The sequence below is a fragment of the Melospiza georgiana genome, chromosome 28 (genome assembly GCF_028018845.1).
Source record: "Melospiza georgiana isolate bMelGeo1 chromosome 28, bMelGeo1.pri, whole genome shotgun sequence".
In the NCBI taxonomy this organism is placed as follows: Eukaryota; Metazoa; Chordata; class Aves; order Passeriformes; family Passerellidae; genus Melospiza; species Melospiza georgiana.
In genome coordinates this window covers 4,692,916-4,712,113 of record NC_080457.1, presented here as the reverse complement: position 1 = coordinate 4,712,113, position 19,198 = coordinate 4,692,916, and the positions used below count along the sequence as shown (strand labels likewise).

The 19,198-nt window shown below is 43.4% G+C and overlaps 1 protein-coding gene across 1 annotated transcript in view; it reads right to left on the bottom strand.

The window, feature by feature from the left end:
- Positions 1 to 19,198, bottom strand: part of MYO1D (myosin ID) — a 176,078-nt gene that overhangs the window by 64,633 nt on the left and 92,247 nt on the right. Inside the window, exons 17-20 of the mRNA XM_058041642.1 lie at positions 17,702 to 17,925; positions 14,432 to 14,576; positions 13,929 to 14,033; positions 6,524 to 6,637 (exon numbers count right to left, since the gene is read on the bottom strand). Of these exons, the coding sequence (XP_057897625.1) occupies positions 6,524 to 6,637; positions 13,929 to 14,033; positions 14,432 to 14,576; positions 17,702 to 17,925 (588 nt within the window). The remainder of the gene's footprint in view (positions 1 to 6,523; positions 6,638 to 13,928; positions 14,034 to 14,431; positions 14,577 to 17,701; positions 17,926 to 19,198) is intronic.

The following is a 19,198-nucleotide window of genomic DNA, read 5'->3' as shown; positions in this document are numbered from 1 at the left end:
ACATTAATTATTCAACAGAACCCTGTTAGGAGGCCAAGAGCCCTTCAAAATCTTCCCATTTCACCCCTCCCTACAAGACTCTGAGTGAATAAATGCCACACAAAGGAAATAATTTCAGAGAAGGTGCTTATCTCAGTATTTACCAACACTAATATTGGCCCTGCTTGAAGAGCAGGAAAAATCCTCAGCTTGTGCAGAACATCCTTTATTGTGTTCAGTGCAGGGAAGATGTGGCTGCAAGAGCCTTTCTGATGCCTTTTTATTCCTCTCAGGCAGTACCTGTTTGGTTTTAATTCAGGTAAAAACAAGAAGAGCACTGTGTGTTGGTACTCTGAGGCAGTGCCAGAGTGCTGGAAGATAAAAAATCCACACAGAGAATCCCCCAAAGCAGCAGCTCCATGTGGAGAACCAGCAGGGCAGCCAGGGAAGCTGTTGTTTATCAGATTGGGTAGAGAATGGCACATTCCTCACCCACAGCCATGGCATGGTTTGGGTGGAAGGGACCTTAAGGGTCACCCAGTGCCACCCCTGACATGGCAGGGACACTTCCACTGTCCCGGGGTGCTCCAATCCCATCCAGCCTGGCCTGGGGCACTGCCAGGGATGCAGGGGCAGCCACAGCTCCAGGGCCTGCTCACACTCACTGTAAAAAAAAATCCCTTCTCTCCATCTAAATCAAATCAAACCTGGTTCAGTTGTGATTTCCCAGCCCTTTCCCCTGCCCCAGTGCAGAGCTGGCACTGGGCTGGCACAGAACATCCTTTATTGTGTTCGGTGCAGGGGAGATGTGGCTGCAAGAGCCTTTCTGCTGCCTGGGTGTCTTTTCATTCCTCTCAGGCAGTACCTGTTTGGTTTTAATTCAGGTAAGAACAAGAAGGGCACTGTGTGTTGGTATTCTGCTGGCAGATGAAAAATCCACACAGAATCCCCCAAAGCAGCAGCTCCATGTGGAGAACCAGCAGGGAAGCTGTTGTTTGTCAGGTTGGGTAGAGAATGGCACATTCCTCACCCACAGCCATGGCATGGTTTGGGTGGAAAGGACCTTAAGGGTCACCCAGTGCCACCCCTGACATGGCAGGGACACTTCCACTGTCCCAGGGTGCTCCAATCCCATCCAGCCTGGCCTGGGGCACTGCCAGGGATGCAGGGGCAGCCACAGCTCCAGGGCCTGCCCACCCTCACTGTAAAAAATCCCTTCTCTCCATCTAAAGCAAATCAAACCTGGTTCAGTTTTGATTTCCCAGCCCTTTCCCCTGCCCCAGTGCAGAGCTGGCCACTCCTGTGAGTGTGACACGAGGGACTCCAGGCAAAGCTGGCTCTGGGAGATGGGGAGAGATTTCCTCAGCTGAAAACAAGTTGGTGTGTGCAGCAGGCATCAGTTGAGTGTCTCCAGTGAGATCTCCATGGAAACACCACCCCTGAGATGCTGCTGTGCTGGCAGGGCACTCCTGAAAGGCTGGCAGGGAGCAGGCAGAGGATTCCAGCCCTGGGCATGGGAAGGAGCATCCCTCTTCCCACAGAACACTCATCAGGGCTGCTCCATGGATACACATCACTACTGGTGCCATTATTGTCCATTTTGTCCTCAAAAAACCTTCAGAGCATTTCAAACCATTGCTGTTGTCCCAAAAATGAAAGAATATCTGTATCATGATCAGGTCCTTCCACATGGTGGAAAGGCTTCCATGAAAGGAGGCACAGAAAAATGGGGAGAGAGCTCAAGGCAACTCAGAGGTGGAAAAACAACACAAATATGAACATTAGGTAACAAATATAAACCATAACTACAACAAGGAACAAACAAGGATTGACTTTGCCAGGGTTCAATCTGAGAAATCCTGGCAAGAGAAATACAAATGGAGTGGAAGGGAGTAGGTTTAGATTGGATATTAGGAAAAAATCCTTCCCTGGGAGGGTGGGCAGGCCCTGGCACAGGGTGCCCAGAGCAGCTGGGGCAGCCCCTGGATCCCTGGCAGTGCCTAAGGCCGGGTTGGACGGGGCTTGGAGCAGCCTGGCATAGTGCAAGGTGTCCCTGCCATGGCAGGGGTGGCACTGGGTGGGCTCTAAGATCCCTTCCAATCCAAATTCAGTCCCATTATCCTGTGAAATATTTTGTGTATAAATCAAAGACACCCTAAATTCTCCTCCTCTCCCTTTCCTGCAGCTCAGCAGGATCAGCCCCACCCCAGTCCCAGGGCAGCCCAGGTGGGCTGGGGCTCCTCCCCAGGGCAGGTACAAGGAGAAACTGTGAGCAAAGCTGCAATTTTACACCACAGAATCCACCAAAGCTTGGTTTAATCCAATTTCCACCCTGGAATGTCACCTTGACAACCTGTATGGGTGAGCAGAGGATGTCCTGGACCCATCCCTCCTGTGCCAGGCACTCCAGGACCCCTGGAATCTCAAGGACTCCTGCTCAGGTCAAAGAAAAGTGTCTGGCCAAGATAGCCTGTGGTAGATACTGAAGGGAATAAGTGCACATCTGCCAATAAAACTGATTTATAGCTGCAGAAAGGGGAGAATTCTCAGAGCAAGAGTTCTATCTGCACAGACCATTAACTGCTCTTGTCCTGAGGAACTGCAAAGCAGCCACAGGACCAACACTGAGCCAAAATAAAAGCAATATTGAGTCAAAATACAGCCAAAAAGACAACATAGAGCCAAAATACAACCAACACAGAGCCAAAATACAACCAAAATTGAGCCAAAATATAGCCAAAAATACAACATAGAGCCAAAAAATAGAACACAGAGCTGAAACACAACCAATATTGAGCCAAAATACAGCCAAAAACACAACACAGAGCCAAAATACAGCCAAAATAGCCAAAACAGCACCTCCACAGAGCCTGCCCCAGGGCTCTCTGTAGGAATGGATATTCTATTTTAAACACACCTTTTACAGGTGAAAAAGCAACAATTACTGACATTTCTTTCTGAAATTTCTTTCTGAAATTGTACCTGACTTGCTTAGCTCTAATGTAAAAGGCATTAAGGATTTGAGAGGGAAATGTTCAGGTGACCAACAAATGATCTGCTGTAAATGTGCAATCTGCACCTTTACACCCATCAGGCACACAGGTAAAACAGACATTGTCCTAAACCTGGGATAAACACAGATTTATCTCTCATTAATCCTGCACTCAGTGAATTTCAGTGACCTGCACTCTGGTTAAGGTAAAGGTGGAGAAACCAACCAAAGTGAGAAATCCTGATGGACAAAATTCTGCCTTGGCCACATCACCAAAAAACAACTGGGTGGGAACAGCTGGAAAATCAGGTGTGGAAAAGCCCTCTGTTAAAAGGCTCTGTGAGTGTGGGGGTGGCTGAGCTCTGCTGGGAGCCTGGGGGGGTCTGCACCCTGGTTTTCACCAGGTTGGGGGTGTTTTAACCTGGCTGGGGGTGTCTCCACGCTGATTTTCACCAAGATAGGGGTGTTTGGACCAGGCTGGGAGTGTTTGCATCCTGGTTTTCAGCAGGCTTGGGGTGTTGTTCACCAAGCTGGGGGTGTTTTCACCAGGCTTGTGGTATTTTAACCAGGCTGGGGGTGTTTGCACCCTGATTTTCACCAGGCTGGGGATGTTTTCACCAGGCTGGGAGTGTTTGCACCTTGGTTTTCACCAGGATGGGGGTGTCTGCATGAGGTGGAGGGTGTCTGCACCCTGATTTTCACCAGTCTGGGGGTGTTTTCACCAGGCTGAGGGTGTTTGAACTAGCCTGGGGGTGTCTGCACTCTGATTTTCACCAGGCTGGGGATGTTTTCACCCAATTTTAACCAGGTTGGGGGTGTTTGCACCCTCATTTTCACCAGGCTGGGGGTGTTGTTCACCAGGCTGGGAGTGTTTGCACCTTGGTTTTCACCAGGATGGGGGTGTCTCCACCAGGATGGGGATGTCTGCACCCTGAGTTTCACCAGCCTGGGGTGTTTTCACCAGGCTGGGGGTGTCTGCACCCTGTTGTTTACCAGCCTGGAGGTGTCTGCACCCTGGTTTTCACCAGGCTGGGGGTGTTTGGACCTTGTTTTTACCCAGGCTGGGGGGGTTTTCACCAGGCTGAGGGTGTTAGAACCCTGGTTTTCAGCAGGCTGGGGATGTTTGCACCCTAATTTTCACCAGGCTGGGGGTGTTTGTACCAGGCTGAGGGTGTTTGCACCCTGATTTTCACCAGGCTGGGGATGTCTGCACCATGGCTTTCAGCAGGCTGGGGGTGTTTTAAACAGGCTGGGGGTGTTTGCACCCTGATTTTCACCAGGCTGGGGTTATCTGCACCCCAGTTTACACGGGCACACAGCAGCCCCTGGCACACAGCAGGATGTGCTGCCAGCCCCTCAGAGCACAGAGCCACCAGTGCTGGGACACAACAGCAGGCAGGAGAGCAGCTGCTCAGGGCAGCTTCCCTTCAAAACAAGAGGCACTGCCATGGAGACACTGCCTGCTGCAGCCAGCACTCCTACTGGGAGTAGCTACTCCATGGATACTCTGTGCTGGGTGCCCAGCAAGGGGGGCAGGAGGAGACTCCAAAGCCAACATTGTGGATGCAGCCAGAGCTAATCATCCCCTCCACATCTGCAGATGAGATTTCACCCTCACCCTAATCCCATCCCTGCCCTCCCAGCAATGCAGAAATGCCAGGTTTGTCATTCCTCCAAATGCAAACATCCCAGAAAACCCGTGCAGGGCGTTTCCAGGCAGGCTCTGGAGGCTGGAGATAACCAGAGCACCTCAGGCTGAGGGAGATTCAGCTCCAGGACTGGGGAGCAAAGCTGAGGTGCTGCCCACCCCTTCCATCCCTGCTGATCCCCAGCCTGGCAGCTCCACCCTGCCACCCCCAAGGCCAGACCTGACTGAAATTCTGAGTTTAGCTTTGGTAAGATTTACACAAATAGAAAGAAATAAAAATAAATAGATTCAAGCAGAACCTGAAGGATCAGAGAAGCCCTGAGAGACACAGGATTGGTGCCATAAGCTGCTGTGAAATGCCAGCCCTGCACACAGCAAAGCAAACTCAAACAGGGAGGGAGCAGAGAACTGTGAGAGGCAGTTTGGGGTTTAGCTTTTATTTTATGCACCAAAATTAAATTATAGATTCTAGAACTATAATTCTATTAATTATATAATATATATAATATAATAATATAATTCTATAGGATTAATTATTTTATTTTATTACTATACTATATTTTATTACTATTATTTTTTATTAATATAGGATTAATTATTTTATTTTATGCACCAAAATTAAATTATATATTACAGAACTATTGGATAATTTGTTTTTTATTAATATATGATTATTTTATTTTATTACTATACTATATTTTATTACAATTATTTTTTTTATTACTATAGGATTAATTAATTTATTTTATGCACCAAAGTTAAATTATAGATTATAGAACTATAGGATTAATTGGTTTTTTATTACTAAAAATTTTTTCCTTATAAAAATAAAAATAAAATAATTAATCCTAATTACTATAGGATTAATTATTTTATTTTATTACTATACTATATTTTATTACTACTATTTTATTTTTTATTACTATAGGATTAATTGTTTTATTTTATGCATCAAAATTAAATTACAGATTATAGAACTATAGGATTAATTGTTTTTTATTAATATAGGATTAATTACATTATTTTATTACTATACTATATTTTATTACTACTATTTTATTTTTTATTACTAGAGGATTAATTATTTTATTTTATGCACCAAAAGTAAATTATAGATTATAGAACTATAATTATATTAATTATATAATATATATAATATAATAATATAATTCTATAGGATTAATTATTTTATTTTATTACTATACTATATTTTATTACTATTATTTTTTATTACTATAGGATTAATTGTTTTATTTTATGTACCAAAATTAAATTACAGATTATAGAACTATAGGATTAATTGTTTTTTATTAATATAGGATTAATTATTTTCTTACTGTACTATATATTATTACTATTATTTTATTTTTTATTACTATGGGATTAATTATTTTTTTACTATACTATATTTTATTACTATTATTTCATTTTTTATTACTAGAGGATTAATTATTTTATTTTATGCACCAAAATTAAATTATAGCTTATAGAACTATAATTATATTAATTATATAATATATATAATAATATAATTCTATAGGATTAATTATTTTATTTTATTACTATACTATATTTTATTACTATTATTTAATTTTTATTAATATAGGATTAATTATTTTATTTTATGCACCAAAAGTAAATTATAGATTATAGAACTACAAGTTCTATAGGATTATAGAACCATGGAATATCCTGACCCACCAAGATCATCCAATCCAACTCCTGGTCCTGCCCAACAATCCCACCCTGATGCTTTGGGGTTGCAGTAACTGCTATAAAAACATTAAATGTATCAGAAACTGCAAGCCAAGGACTTTTTCCACTTTATGGACATGAAAATGGAGCTACAGAGTAAAGGCTGCCCTGAAAGAGCCCCAGGTGAGGATGCCCAGTGCTGTACTCACGTTGTAGAGGGGGATGGTCTTCATCACCTTGTACTGCTTCATGGGGTCCATCTTGTACAGGTGTCTGTCCGTGATGAAAATGGCCCTGTCCTCCACCTTGTTAAAGCGATTCACCTGCACAGAAACACCTTGTGAGTGCCACTGAGCCCTGCAGGGACACGGGGAGTCAGACTGGGCAGTGCCAAGGGCCAAACTCGCTCCAAAATACCCCAAACTCACACAACAGTACCCAAAACGTGTACAAAAATATCCCAACGTCACATAACAAGCACCCTAAACTCACAAACAGCCAAAATTCACATAAAAATGCTCCAAACTTGTACAAAAATACCCCAAAGTCACAAAACAAACACCCTAAACTCACAAACAGCCAAAAGTCACACAAAAATACTCCAAAGTCACACAAAAATACCCCAAACACACAAAAATACTCCAAACTCACACAAAAACACCCTAAACTCACAAAAAGCCAAAATTCACATAAAAATACTCCAAACTCACACAAAAATACTCCAAACTTGTACAAAAATACTCCAAACTTGTACAAAAATACCCCAACTTGTACCAAAATATCCCAAAGTCACACAACACGCACCCTAAACTCACAAACAGACAACATTTAGACAAAATTACTCCAAATTCACACAAAAATACCCCAAACTTGTACAAAAATACTCCAAACTCACACAAAAATACCCCAGTCAAACACTAAACAGCCTAAACTCACAGTCAAAATTCTCACAAAATTACTCCAAACTCACACAAAAATACCCCAAACTCACACAACACACACCCTAAACTCACAAACAGCCAAAATTCACAGGAAAATACTCCAAACTCACAGAAAAATACCCCAAACTCACACAAAATGACCCCAAACCCACACAATTCCTAAAGAGGTTTTCTCCTTGGACCGTGGAGCACTGCAAAGGGATCATGGTCCCTGGAATCCCATTATACAGAGAGAGAGGAGCAACATTCCCAGTCACCCATCAGAGCTGGGAAATTCCAGTTTTCACTCAAACCAAGGCCAGATGCTTCCCCAACCACATTCAAGCCCTGAACAAGTGGTCCCCACATTATCCATGAGTTTTGGGAACCCCAAATGGAGAATCCCTGCCCTGCAGAGCCAAGTCCAGACCTGAGGCTTTGGGCCATCCTTGGTCTGTGTCCTGTCCCTCCATCCCTTGTCCCCAGTCCCTTTCCAGCTCTCCTGGAGCCCCTTTAGGCCTGGAAAGGGCTCTGAGCTCTCCCTGCAGCTCCACCTCAGCACTAAACACTCATTAGGCAGGATGCAAAGGTTTGTTGGAAATGTCTAAGAAAGTAGGACACAAAGTAGAAATTGTTTTTCACTGAGGCAAAACCCAAGTCATGGTTGTATCACAGTCACTGAGATATTTATTAATCAACTGAGAAGGGGAGACAAGGGGAAGACGTGAGGAGGATGAACAGAAATAGGATTTTCCAGGGTGAAATCAGGAGACAAGAGGAGAACTTAAATATCCTCAGTCAGGAGGCAGCAGAGTGACAAAGTTCAGAGCAGATAAAGGCAAAAAATGCAAATTGGGGAGCTCTGTGACAGCTTTACATTAACGACACTGACTCAGAAAAAGCAACCGAGGATGATTCCAGACAGCTCTGGAGAGATCTTGGCACACAGACATGAGGCAGCTCAGAAAAAGCAGAATGTTGGCACAGGAACAACATGGGAATAATGTCCTGGGAGCCATGGTTCACCTGGAACAGCCTGTGAAGGACCAGGGTGCTGAGTGTGAAGGACAATCTGGTGCTTCAGAGAAGGTGAAGAACAAGATTGAGGGCCTGGGAATCTCACAGGAAGAGATGCTGAGTAACCAGGATTATTTTGGGAAGCAGATGAATGGGAGAAAAAAAGCCTAAAGGCTATGAAACACTGAATGGCCCTGAGAAAGTAGGTTAGGAGTGCCTGGTGCCACATGGTGGGTGCTGGAGCAGAGCAGCTCTGTGACAGTGCTCACAGGGGTCTGAGGGTGAGGGAGGGATGAGGATCTGACTCCATGTTTCAGAAGGCTTGATTTATTTTTTTATGATATATATTATATTAAAACTATGCTAAAAGAATAGAAGAAAGGATTTTGTCAGAAGGCTGGCTAAGAATAGAAAAAGAAAGAATGATAACAAAGGCTTGTGTCTCAGACAGAGAGTCTGAGCCAGCTGACTGTGATTGGCCATTAATTAGAAACAACCACATGAGACCAATCCCAGATGCACCTGTTGCATTCCACAGCAGCAGATAACCATTGTTTACATTTTGTTCCTGAGGCCTCTCAGCTTCTCAGGAGGAAAAATCCCAAGGAAAGGATTTTTCATAAAAGATGTCTGTGACACAGCACCAGTTCCTCAACCAGGACCTGGGGAAGCTCTGGGCTCTCCACACTCCAGGTCCTGGGAGCTGAACCAAAGCCCAGTCCCTGGGGCTCAGATCAATGCTCAGATCAATCAAGTAATTGATTTTCTGTGATTTATTTGCAGAGTCTGACACAGTGAACACTCTCTGGGTACTGCCATGACCCTGCCTGGCTGCTCTCCCACCCCCTGGTGACAAAGGGAGCAGATTTCTGCTGCTGTGACACCAGAGCCACCCCAGGGCAAGAGGTGCTGTGGCTGCTGCCTGGGAAGCAGAGATGGGAAGCAGAGATGAGAAGCACACTCAGATTTCACAGCCAGAAAGGCTGCAAAAGCCCTCTGAGATCATGAAGCCCAATTGTTCCTCCAGCACTGCCAAGGCTGCCACTGACACCTGTCCCCAGGGATGGATGGGGACTTCACCACTGCCCTGAGCAGCTGTGCCAAACCTGAGCACTCTTTTTGTGAAGAAATTTTCCCTAATCTCCAATCCAACCTCCCCTGGCCCATTCTGAGGCCGTTCCCACTGCTCCTGTCCCTGTTCCCTGGAGCACAGCCCAACCCCTCTGGCTGTCCCTGTCGCAGACATCTTTTATGGAAATTCCTTTCCTTAGGATTTTTCCTCCTGAGAAGCTGAGAGGACTCAGGAACAAAATGTAAACAATGGTTATCTGCTGCTGTGGAATGCAACAGGTGCATCTGGGATTGGCCCACGTTGGATGTTTCTAATTAATGGGCAATCACAGTCAGCTGAGTTGGACAGAGAGTCAAAGCCACCAGCCTTTGTTATCATTCTTTGCTATTCTATTCTTAGCCAGCCTTCTGATGAAAACTTTTCTGCTATTCTTTTAGTATAGTTTTAATATAATATATATAATAAAATAATAAATCAAACCTTCTGAAACATGGAGTCAGATCTTCATCTCTTCCCTCATCCTAAGACCCCTGTGAACACGGTCACAGTCCCCTCCTGGCAGGAGCTGTGCAGAGCCACAAGGGCCCCTGAGCCTCCTTTGCTCCAGGCTGAGCCCCTGCCCAGCTCCCTCAGCCCCTTCCCATCTCCATTCCTTGCCCTGGACACCCCCAGCCCCTCCAGGTCCTTCTCACCATGAGGTGCCGCAGCAGTGCCAGCTCAGGGGACAGTCACTGCCCTGCTCCTGCTGCCACACTACTGATGATCCAAACCAGGTGGCCTTGGCCTCTGGCACACCTGGATTCACCCTCAGCCCCTGCTGATATATTTTGAAATAACCCAAAGCTGCATTCCAAGCCAATATTGTGGGATATTGTGGGAGTTCTACAGTCCCACTATTTTCTCATGGCTCCCTGCTGGTTTTAGGATTAAAATTCAGCTAAAGAAATGTACCAAAGGTGAGGCCCAGCAGCTCCTCTCACCTGAGGAGCAAAATCTCACGTCATTCCAGCTTTTTCCAAGCTCCAGGTGCCTCATGTACCTACAGTGCATTAGGGTAAATAGTACTGGCTGTGGATTAAAGTAAAAACTGTCCCAGTGGGGAGCAGGCACAGAAGGGACTCGCACAAATTTGCACTCACAAAACTGCACTCACAAATTTGCACTCAAAATTTCACTCAAAATTGCACACAAAATGCAAATATCACTACTGGGCTTGTAGGAGTAAGGACAGGCCTTCTGTTCTCAGCTACAGCTCATTCCCTCCTGGGGAACAGCCCTTCCCAGCATTGTGTTCTCTGCACCTTCTGGGCATTCTGTATTTATATCTTGTTGATCCAAATGGGAATCAGTCCTAATTTAGCTTCCTGACAAGCTCGTGGGGGAAATGAAGATCTGGCAAAGAGCTGAAAAATCTTCAAGGAAGTTTTTCAGGTTTCTGTCAATGGCCTCTGGACAGTGAAGGGGCCTTTGAAAGAGATGATCCTGTCAATGGAGCTTGGTGCCACAAGCGACAAGGGAAAAGTGAGAAGAAAAAACCTCATTCTAAAGAAAATAAAGAGAGAGAGTTGTTTCCTAGGTGATCCAACAAAATCTGGAGGTTTGCATGAAATATGCATTTGGTTTCTCCTAAGGCAAAAATCTTGAAAATTTCCTTTGAAAAAGTGAAGAGCAGCACAATGCTCAGAAAAGATGGATTTTTCCATAGGCAGGAATGACCTGCTTCTACCTGTACCTGCTGCAGGGAAGCAAGCACACAGCTCATTCCCCTCCCCTCAGCCAGGCTTCAAAGCCTTTCCCAGCTCTCCTGTAAAAACTGCTCCAAACAGAGCCCCCCATTATTATTCCGCTCAAGCTGCTGAAATTGGGCCCCCACACAGGCAAAGAAAACTTCACCAGCAGCTCAAAACTTGGAGAGCAGTTCCTGGAATAAATTAACTTCTTAGATTTAAAACTACAAAACTACTGAGGTTGGAAAAGCCCTCCCAGCCCATCAAGTCCTATCTGTGCCCAATTCCCACCTTGTCACCAGCCCAGAGCACTGAGTGCCACATCCAGGTGCTCCCTGGGCACCTGCAGGGACGGGGACTCCATCCCTGCCAAGTCCTGACCACCCTTTCCAGGAAGTTCTTCCTGATCTAGAATCTTCTAAATTCTTCCTGAAGAATTAATTAGATCAATGTCATCAGCTAAAATATTCTGTGTCAATGAATTAAATGAGTCAATATCTGACAGGTCACAGGGGCTGCTCTACTTATAAAAGTTTAAATGGGTGAGCTCTGGGCTCCACCTGTGTCTGCTCAAGTTGCTCAGTATTTTTGCTTTTCATATGTTTCTGTGCAAGGAAAGCAGTGTATTAGACTGAACATTTCCAAGAGCTGACACCTGACATTGTTGTTGACACTTAACAGATATTTCACGTGTGGTTTGGTGACTCAGTAGCTGAAGGAAGCCACAGAGCAAGGCTGATGCTGCTTCAGAAATAAAACATTCACCCAGCTCACCAAAGTGCCCTTCAACACCTTCCCACCAACACCTTCTTGCCTCAGGGAAGAGCAGGAGCAGCACAGTTTTTGTTCAGGAATCCTCAAATAAGCTGAATCATGAAAATAAAACACGGATGAACTCGAGCAGCCTATTTTTGTCAACTGCTGCTTTGTTCAGGAGAATTATTTAAGGGAAGCAATGAAATCACCTGATAATTACAATTTCATTTCTATAATGCACTCTGCAGGCCCCTGTTAAAGCTTCACGTGAGTCAATTTTCAGCAGAGATCAAACACAACCTGCAAACCCACAGGAACCAGGTTTAACATGAGAGATGTGACAAATGTGCCCTGAGCACTGGGCCAGGTGCACGTGCCAGCACCATGTGCCACCCTGGGCCAATAGGGTTTGGTAATGTGGGAAATGGATTTAGAGGTAATATTTGTTATATATATAAAACAAATATTATATATCTATATTACTATATTACATTAAATAATATTATATAATATTATATTATATATTAATATATTATATATAATATATAAAACACATAACATTATATATAGAAATATAATATATATAATATGTATTATTATACATATATATTAAACATATTATATTTATACATATTTATTAATATATTTATTTATTGATTTTATATATATATATATATATATATATATATATAACATGAGAGATGTGACAAATGTGCCCTGAGCACTGGGCCAGGCTGCACGTGCCAGCACCAAGTGCCATCCTGGGCCGATAAGGTTTGGAAATGTGGGAAATGGATTTACAGGTAATATTTCTTATATATATAAAACAAACATTATATTTTTTACATTATTTATATTATATTATATTATATTATATTATATTATATTATATTATTTTATTTTATTTTATTTTATTTTATTTTCATATATATTCGTATATTATATATAATATATAAAACACATTTTATATAGTATATATATAAAATATATATAACATATATAATATATATAATTATACATATATATTATACGTATTATATTTATACTTATTTATTTATTCTTAATATATATTATATATATATATTTAACATGAGATATGTGACAAATGTGCCCTGAGCACTGACCAGACTGCATGTGCCAGCACCACGTGCCACCCTGGGCCAATAGGGCTTGGTAATGTGGGAAATGGATTTATAGGTAATATTTGTTATATACAAAAACCAAATATTGTATATTTTATATTTACATTTACATTTATATTCACAAAAAGAATATACAGCTTCTTAAAAACACCTGAACACCCACAGCACTGGCCTGCCACTAAAATTGAGTTTGTCTGTTGGCTTTGTAAAATTAAAAATATCCTTCCCTGACAGATATTTCCAACCAGCATAATTAGGAGCTACCCACAACAATTAAGCAAGTCTGGTTTTTAAGTAGTTGTTTAAACCTTCCAACCAAGTTAACAAAAAACCCAATTCTGCTACAAAAAACATCAAACCCAAACCAGTCATGCAGAATGAAGTGATTTTATCACGAAATCATGGAATGGTTTGGGTTGAAGGGTTCTTAAAGACCATTCAGCTCCAGCACTCTGCATGGGCAGGGACTCAACAATCGACACGATGAGGCCCCAGCAGCCACCCAACCTTGCTCCACCCAAAAATCCCTGATGCAGCTCCTTGGGGGTGCTCTGAAGTGCTGTCCCAGCACCCCAGGGTCACTCCTGGTCCCTGGACATCCCCAGCCCTGTTACCCATCATTAGGACCTACCCACAACAATTAAGCAAGTCTGGTTTTTTTATTAGTTGTTTAAACCTTCCAACCAAGTTAACAAAAAACCCAATTCTGCTACAAAAAAATGTCAGACCCAAACCAGTTATGTGGAAGGAAGTGATTCTGTCATGAAATCATGGAATGGTTTGGGTTGAAGTGTTCTGGAAGACCATTCAGCTCCAGCACTCCGCATGGGCAGGGACTCAAGAATTGACATGAGGCCTCAGCAGCCACCCAACCTTGCTCCACCCAAAAATCCCTGATGCAGCTCCTTGGGGGTGCTCTGAAGTGCTGTCCCAGCACCCCAGGGTCACTCCTGGTCCCTGGACATCCCCAGCCCCGTTACCTTGCGCACGTGGCAGGAGAAGAGGATGTTCATGTACTTGTCCTTGCGCTTCAGCTCGTTGGCCACGGGGGTGAAGGAGCCTGAGCTCTGGGCCCTGTCTGGTTTCTGGAAAAGCAGAGACAGGCTCAGGACATGGCTCCCTCCACCCTTCTGTGCTTTGGGAAAGCAAACCTTGACACACCAAAATGCTGCAAGGGAGGATGGAGTAAAGGGAAGCAATCGAATCTGCCTAGAGAGAATTTCTTTCAGTCCCTGTGTTTTCCATTCTATCCAGCATTTCAGTCTCCCAGTGAAGCCTGGCTCTGCCTGTTTGTAGAGACAGCTGATGGCACTGCTTTAGTGCTGCTCAGGACTCACAAAAACCACTCCTAGTGCAGTGGAAGTCAATGTTTTGAACCCACATGAACAGAGGAAATTTCTAATTACTTCTTCTCCCAATAAACCAACACTCACTTTCCCAAATTTTCCCCTTCCCGCCCCTGAGCCCAGGTCCCTTCACTCACCAGTGCGATGTAGTTGCCCTGCCAGGCTCTCTGGAGGCCAATGTCAGCCCTGTGGCCCTTGAGCAGCTCCATGGCAGCCACCTTGGCCCTCAGCTGGGGCAGCACCTCTGGGGGAACGCTCCGGATCAGCTCGGCCGCTCTCCACCTGCCACCAAAGCAAGAGCAGGGTCTGCCTCAGCCCCAGCCTGGAGCTCAACCAGGAAGGACCAGAGCAGCACCACAGGGACACCTCAGAGTCGTGCCCAGGCATTCCCCAAGCTGCAAAGGTCACTTGATGTTTTAAAGTCATGTATTGCATTGTACTGTATTGCATTATTATATTATATTATATTATATTATATTATATTATATTATATTATATTATATTATATTATATTATATTATATTATATTATATTATATTATATTATATTAATTTTCATATATATTAGTATTTTTACATATATATAAAACACATATTATAATATACAATATATTAAAATATATAATATATATTTTATATATATACATATATGAAGGTATATATAAATACCTTCACAAAAAATATACCTTTATATATACCTACATATATGAAGGTATATATAAATAAATTCAAAATTGTATTATATTATATTATATTATATTATATTATATTATATTATATTATATTATATCATATTTTATATATATATTGGTATTTTATATATAATATATAAAACACATATTATAATATACAATATATTAAAATATATAATATATATATAATATATATATATACATATATGAAGGTATATATATATATCTTCACAAAAAATATATACCTTTATATATACCTACATATATATAAATACCTTCACAATTGTATTGTATTGTACTGTATTATATTATATTCATATATTCATCTATATAATATTTTATATATAATATATAAAACACTTATACAATATACTAAAAATATATATAATATATAATATATATACATATATGAAGGTATATATAAATACCTTCACAAAATATATTTATATATAAATACCCACCACTCCCCATCCCACACCCACAAATCAACCACTGGGGCATCTGTTGGCAATCAAGTGTTTGCAAGCCCATTTTTGTGCTCATTTACAGCACCATTCTTCTCTAGCCAGACCATTTTTGGGCTCATTTACAGCACAATTCTCCTCTAACAGCTGAGTTTGGCCCCTCAGTTCCAGCTGCACCATGGAACAGGGCAGGGCAGCCCATGCATTGCCCCACACCACTCCCCAGCCTTCAGCAGCAGCAGCAGAACTCCAGGGTTAATGCTATAAAAAGGCTTTTTAGCAGCTAAAATTCTTTAGTTCTGATAACTGAGCTAATTGTGAAAGCAGGACTCTCTCCCCAGACAGGCTGTGGGTGGATGGATGTCTCTCCTAAAAGAGACAGCTGGAGAAAATAACAAAGCTGACTTGATCTAGAGCTGCTGGAATGCCCTGCAAGCTGATGGCTGGACAGGTCTCTGAAAGCCCCTCCAGCCAACATTTCTCTTATTCAGCCACTTTCACAAGTCATCATTTCTCAAACTGGAATTGTAACTACTTTGCCTACAGCTTCCCAGGGGGAAAAAAATCACCAGCTTTTAGATACTGGGAGTTTAATGAAGGTACAAACATCTGTTCTGCACACAGAACATGGGTGACAAGGGGAACATCACTCATTTTACTGCAGAAAAACACTAGGTTACTACAAGAAATCCAGAAGATTATTTTTCTCCTCTCCCTTATCCAAGAGCACCTGCTCTTTCTTTTCAAAACCTACCATAAAGGGGCCAAGGAATGAAGCACAATGTTTATCACAATGGAACAGCCTGGTCTGGTGGAAGATGCTTTTGTCCATGGCATGGGGTGGAACTGGATGGGCTTTAAGTCCTAAACCACCCTGGGGTTCTGTGATTCAACAATAAATCTGTGGGCCAGAATTATCTGCCTGGTCAAAGGCATGAAGCCAGTGACACCTAAATCATGTCCTTCAGCCAGATGTCCCTGGGATTGATGCCTTGTGAAGGCTGACCTAGAACAGAGACTGAACAGAGCTAAAGAATAAAGTAGGAGTTTATTAGGAGGCCTTAATGGACCCACTTTGGGTAGTACAAGAGCCCAGATGAACCAAAATGGTCACAAAATGCTCTACCAGTCATTGGGTCTCACACCTTTATAAGTTTTGGTCTAATAGCATATTGGAGTTAATTGTCCAATTCCAGCTTTAGGTTATGCAGTCCCATCCTTGTTTTTCTCTCTTCAGCCTGCGTTGTTTATGCTCTTGGGCCTGAGATTTGGATCATTTGTCCTTTGTGAAAAATGTGTATTTTATGATTGGCTTTTCACAATTATTCAAATGAATATTATATGTGTTGTGTTGGAAAGTTATGGTGTATTAATTTTTTAGTAGTGTGTTAAATATAGTTTTAGGTTATAACAAAATGTTAAAACAGAAACTATGCTATGTAAGATACTTTTAAAAGAAAGGACCCGCAGTGAGACAGCAGCCACAGGACACCTAAATCTTTCAGAGAAAGAATTTATTGCTCTCTTATCAGAAGAAACGAACTTCTTCCCACTTTGCTCAGCCATGAAGATGTGTTTAGGATTAAGAGGAAGAAGTTGACACTGACCAGACAGAATCCTTTATTTGAATGGAATTTATGCATCATGTATGAGGTGTATGAATATGCAACAAGTTATTGCTTTTAAGGGTTAATCCTTTGTTAACATAATGTGATTGGCAGATTCAAAAGATGCCTTTCAACTCTGGGAACATTGGGCTATTCAGGTGTCATTTGTCCCCTGAGACATCCGCCCCCTTACCTGGTTGGTGGGATCCCTACCCCTTCCCTCCTCCTCTCCCTGGGGTTAGAAGACACTGCAACCACACAGTTCTTGTTCTGTTGGAGCTGTTGCAGCATTCAGAGGCCTGAGGGCCAGGAATAAAGCTCTGGATCCAAACCCTCCAGCAGAACCAGCTCCTTTCTTTCACCTTGCCTTGAAGCCTCTCCTCCAGAGGTAAACCTGAGCTCCTGCATGCCTAGACTTGTCCCAAGTGCCAGCTGCAGCATCCGGCCAGCCAAAGGTGTCTCTGAGGTGAAACCACCACAGCTGCCGCCTTTGGTCAAGCAGCAAGGGCCAGCTGAGTCCAGGCATGTTCCATCTGGTATATTGGTATTTAATTCCAATATATTGGCGCCCAACGTGGGGCACAAACTCACGACCCTGAGATTAAGACTAATTCCAATAATCTTCCCCAACAAACAGGGCCGTACCTGTGGTAGATGTTCTGCAGGGCCTCCTGGAAGCGGAGCAGCACCTTGGGCGGGGCGGGCCAGGGGATGGAGCGGCCGCGGTCGGGCAGGTCGCGCACGCCGCGGAAGCGCCGCAGGAGCTCGCGCAGGTGGGCGCGCACCTTGTGGCGCCGGTAGTGCCGCACGATGGTCAGCGCCGCCCGCGTCCGCCGGTAGCGCAGCCGGGCCAGCGTGCCCCTCCACACCTGCAGGGACACACAGTAGGGTTGTTGGTTTTCCACACTCTTTCTGTGCTGCATGGATTTATAATTTTGTTTCGAGGCAAGGGACTTCCTCTGCCATCCTGTAAGCAGAGTATACGAGTGTCGGGGGGTAGGACGGTTGGGACGGATGGAGATGAGAGATCTCTGCAGCCAGGTTGTGGAATTTGGGGTTTATTGCAAAGGGCCTGGGTGCAGGGCCCTGCTGGGAGCTGCCAGGCACAGCTCAGAGCAGTCCCCAGAGAAGAGAGGGGGAGAGAAGATGAGAGGATAAGAGAGTAAAAGGGGTGAGAGAGTGAGGTTCCTGTCACAATACAATAAATCTTCTGTGTTGAATATTCTAATTCTCACTAACCAATCCAGTACAAGATACAAAACCTGTAGCATTTACATCCAGCCTATAAGAATCATTGCATTACCACACTGTGTTGTATTTTAAACCCTAAAAACTCCTCTTTGGCCCCTTCTGCTAAGCTGTAGGGTCTGCTCTGACCCTTGGGCCTGTCTGCAAGCAGAGGGTGTTGTTCCATCAAAAGGGGATCACCTTCAGTCCAGCCACACCATTGTTTTCCAGATGTTCAGTAACTGAGGGATCCCAAAGCTTGCTTTCATTTCAATCTCGCTTATAGTTTCTATATTCTCAAGATCTTTTGCCAGACAATCATATTTATAAGGCTTTCCTGTTTCATCTTCCCCAACACAGAGGAAATGACATTCCCTGGTATTCCCCAGGGATCCTTCCCCACCTGCACTCACCCACCAACACAACCCACCAAGCAGAGGACTGTACTTATTTTTCCTTGCAGAATTTAACTGGAAGGATAACAAGCCTCCCTGCTCACCATGGTCCTGTCACAGACTTTTTTCCCCACTGAGAAAGATCCCACAGCACTGCTGGTGCACATCAAACCTTCTATCTACATAAGGATTAATTAACTACCCAAGGCTGTTTTCATCATGACAGTTGCTCTGTGAAGCTGATGTCAGAGGCTCTCCTGACAGCTTCACTGACAGTCCTGCCATGCAGCCCAGAAAAGCTCATGCAGCAACCAGTGCAGAGCTGTGAGGGGCTGCTGCTTTCTAGACGTGCTCAGTTTAAAGAGAAAAACAGAGATTTTGGGTTCCAAACCCTCCAAAAGCAGAGAACTCTGTTCTTTCAGCCTCTGTCAGAGTTCTCTCTCCTTGCTGTCCCTGTCGAGGATGTCTCCCTTTCCCTACAGACACAGCCCATGGAGCTGTGGCAGAGCCTGGGCAGTTC